The sequence below is a fragment of the Doryrhamphus excisus genome, chromosome 10, assembly GCF_030265055.1.
Source record: "Doryrhamphus excisus isolate RoL2022-K1 chromosome 10, RoL_Dexc_1.0, whole genome shotgun sequence".
Classification (NCBI taxonomy): Eukaryota; Metazoa; Chordata; class Actinopteri; order Syngnathiformes; family Syngnathidae; genus Doryrhamphus; species Doryrhamphus excisus.
In genome coordinates this window covers 3048452-3052475 of record NC_080475.1, presented here as the reverse complement: position 1 = coordinate 3052475, position 4024 = coordinate 3048452, and the positions used below count along the sequence as shown (strand labels likewise).

The 4024-nt window shown below is 39.4% G+C and overlaps 1 protein-coding gene across 1 annotated transcript; it reads right to left on the bottom strand.

The window, feature by feature from the left end:
• Positions 1 to 2247: 2247 nt before the first annotated feature.
• On the bottom strand, positions 2248 to 4024 carry twist1b (twist family bHLH transcription factor 1b). The gene is made up of 2 exons (XM_058084700.1): positions 3339 to 4024; positions 2248 to 2749 (listed from the first exon to the last, which is right to left on the bottom strand). Exon 1 carries the CDS (start codon positions 3875 to 3877, stop codon positions 3365 to 3367), a length of 513 nt encoding a protein of 170 aa, XP_057940683.1. The 5' UTR covers positions 3878 to 4024; the 3' UTR covers positions 2248 to 2749; positions 3339 to 3364.

The window sequence follows — 4024 nt, the reverse complement described above, 5'->3', positions numbered from 1 at the left end:
CGTAGCGGTCATGTGTCATGTGACTTTCTGCATGCTGGTTTTGAAGCTAGGTTTTAGGAAATAAGTCATTAGAGGAGAACTAGGAAGTGTTGAACGGCTAATGCTTTATTATGAGCTGTACGACATACAGGCTGACTAATTTACAGCCATCTTGAGTGTAAAGGTGAGTGTAGGGGTGTTATTTCATGTCTGGAGGGCTCTAAATTTGCTATTTGGTAGGTTGTAAATAGAAAATATCCCATTTATAAATACGGAATTTACTTTACTTTATTATGGGGATGATTATGAGGGATTATACCGAATTTTGTATTTTTCGGGTTAGTATGTTTTCAGCTTCCAGGAATTGTGTTCGGATTCTTGCAACACGGGGCCGTGCATTATCAGGCTGATGATCGTGGAGGATCTCATCACGGTTTCTCTGTGCATAATAAAATAATAAGTAATTCATAATAATAAAAATGATGTACTGTACAACTACGAAATAAATGAATTATGACTTTTGGCTAACTCACATTTACACACATTTGAGAGAGGTAGGCCTTTTATGCGCATGAAAAATGTTTTTACATATTTTTAGTTTCAATTTAGAAAAGTTTTTAGAAAATTTTTGTTCTGTTTTGAAGGCAACACATAATAAATAATAACAAAAGTGACAATTAAAATAAGCATAAATTGATGTTATAATACAGTTAACCAAATAAATTAAATTAATATAATCATAATATACAAATATTAAATTAGATTGTATTTATATGGTTTATTATGCATTTTTTGTGCAAAAATAGTGCAAGCTATATTTGTTAATACTTTTAAATCTGCTTTTATCCCCCCCTCCTCCCCCAAACAGCTGCAAAATAATTTTCATACTTCCCTTTTTGAGCACACACACACACACACACACACACACACACACACTGCTTATACTGACCTCAGTACAAAAACTCCCTGATCTTTGCATATTTTCACGCATTTTCACGAGATTCATGTCTCCACCATCACATTTCCATATATAATATATAAATAATAATAATATAATAATAAATATATAAAACAGCCTACCTTTTTTTCTCCCGCGTGGCGATGATCCACAAAACCCCCCACGTGACCAGCAGGTTTATAATCCATTTCATCGACAAATTTGGATGTTTTTCAGCATATTTAGTTCGGTTGTGAGCCCACTCGGCCCGAATGCGTGACTGTCTGTGAGTGTGTGTGTGTGTGTGTGTTCCGTCCGTGGACTGCACTCTGCACTGCAAAGAGCCTCTGCTGAACATCTGCTGATTTCACGTGACTTTTTCCTTCAAAAAAAAAAAAAAAAAGGAAAAATAGTAACATCTGTTCTAAATAGGTTTCATTCGGTGCCTCTGCATCGTCTCCATTGGCAACTGGATTGTTTTAAATGTGTCGCCATTGCTCGCTGGTGATGCGTTTAATGCGTGTATGGAATTATTCCTTCAATACACTGCATGCGATTTTAAACTGGGCCCGTGCATGTGTTTGTGGGGTTGTGCCCCCCCCCAACACCACCACACCCACCTCACATACACACACACACAGTGAGATTGGCCCCCACGTTCATGCTACCTTCACGGCCTCCTTAAATTTCATAGACATCTGGGAATTCCATACATGCCTCGCAGAGGCCAATTACACACCTTCAAACGGTCACGGCTTTCTTTTTGGACAGTGAGAAAAAAACTTTCCCACGTCACAGACGATCTCTCACAAGGCGATGACAGCACCCGTAGCCGTTCGCATCAAGAGCGCCCCAGAAGTCGGCTTTTATCATTTGGTCGAGGTTGGTTAATTAAATTTAAGTCGACTGTTATGACGTCAGCAGAGACGATGCCATGCTAGCATGCTAGCGTGCTAGCTTATTAAAGGAACAACAAAACAATCTGCAACGACGTCATTCTTATTCGGGATGCTGGTTTTTACTTCACTTTCCTAAAAACAGAAATGTTATAATCGTTTATTTATGAATTATGTAAATTTTAATTTAATTTTTACGTTTTTTAGCAGTGTATTTTCCCATCAGTATGCTAATCTAATTATGTCAATGTGATTTTATTATGTGAAGTACTGTATTAAAAACGGTATATTTTTCATTTTATTTTTCATTAGGTTATTCTTGTGTTTTGCCACAAAAAAGGTAAAAAAAAAATAGGCCAAATATTCTGGTTTTCTTTATTGCAAAAAATATATACAAACATTTACAAAAATTGATAATAAAAATAGGAATGTATTTGTATTTCAGACACAGGATGTAGTCCCTAAATGTACCATCAATAAATAAATAAATGTATTCTGAAAATATTTTTTTTTCTTGCACAGGTTGGATCCACAAAGAAGACAGCCATTTATAATGTGAGTTACACCAACACACTCACACTCACACACACACACACACACACACACACACACACACACACACACACACACACACACTGTCTCATTCCACTTAGGCAGAAATGAGTACAAATACATGGTGGTTTAAAAAAAAAAACAACAACTCTTCATCAACCGTGATATTTTCAACATTCGTCGTCAACAACGTTGTACAGACACCGTCGTCATCAGAGTGGGGGGGGGGGGTGTTTTGGAGGGGGGGGGGGGCTACAAAAACAATAAAAAAAAAATCCCCCGCAGCACCTCCGTGGTCTTTGCTTTAAATAGTGATCCCATGTATCCAGCATTGGACTCCAGATTTGTCCCGTCAAAATGTGAGAAGTATAGAATCAGCAGTCACCTGTAAAGTACACGCAATGATTCACTGTTAGTGGGATTTAAAAAAAAAGCAATGCATGCAGAAAATATGTTTTTTTTTTTTTTTTTGCAGTTTGCATTATATATTGTGGCTGGAAAAAAAAAACCAAAGGCCTGTTTGACATTTTGAATCTTGCATTTGAGCAAAAAAAACATATTTGAGCAATTGATACATGCATTTCAGCAAGGAAACTATTTATATTTTGACATTTTAACTGAAAAAAATACATTTGCATTTTGTATTGTTTATACTGCATTGTGTATGGTACATATTTTTGAATTTGCACCATGCCTTTTAGCTGAAAACTCATATTTGATATTTGGCATAGTTGAAAAAAACATATGCTGCAGTTTGCATGTGCATTGTAGATAAAAAAAGTTGTATATCCGGTTGTTTGTATCATGCATTTTTACTGTAAAACGATATATTTATAGTTTACATTTTGTATTTGGGTGTAAAAATATGTTTTGTTGTTTGGATTGGGTGTTTCAGGTGGAAAAAAGTATTTTTGACTATTTATATTATAGTTTTGGTAATAAAAAAAAAATCATAATAATAAACGGTTCCCTACCGTGTTGGGCTTAAGTCGTCCTGGTGCTAGTGAGATGTTGACATGGACCAGGCGCCCTCCATCCTCCACACGGAGAAGGCGTAGCTGAGCCTTTCGTGGGCCACATAGCTACAACTGGACATCTTGGAGTCCAGCTCGTCGCTCTGCAGCACCTGGCACAGGAAGTCGATGTACCTGGCGGCGAGTTTGAGCGTCTGTATTTTGCTCAGTTTATCCGAGGGCAGAGTAGGTATGATTTTTCTCAGGGCCGCGAACGCCTCATTGAGAGACTGTGTCCTCTGTCGCTCCCGCACGTTTGCCATGACTCTCTGACTCTGGAGGTCCTCCAGCGACTGCGGGCTTCCGCTGCTGCTCGATTTCTTGCCTCTTTTGCCCCCCCGCACGGGGCTGTCGGAGTCCTCGGCGTGTTTCCTACTCGGCCTCCGCTTCCTCGCGCTTCTCTTGGGCTGCGTGTCCGCCTCCCCCTCGCTGTTGCTCAGGCTGTCCACAGGGGAGACCGGGGAGCTGCTTGACTCTTCCCCCAAATTTTCCTCGGACATCTCCACTCTCAACACTGAAACAGTGCCCCCCCCTTCTAAAGAAGAGTCCCAGACCTTATATCCCTGTCATCAAGTCCACGGGTTAGTCCACCTGTAGGTCTGTGTGCTTCGAAGCCACCAAAGTATCCATAGATGGGCCTCCGGGAG

Coding starts and splice junctions, on each gene's coding strand:
- twist1b (XM_058084700.1), bottom strand. CDS start 3,877: ATGTCCGAGGAAAATTTGGGGGAAGAGTCAAGCAGCTCCCCGGTCTCC.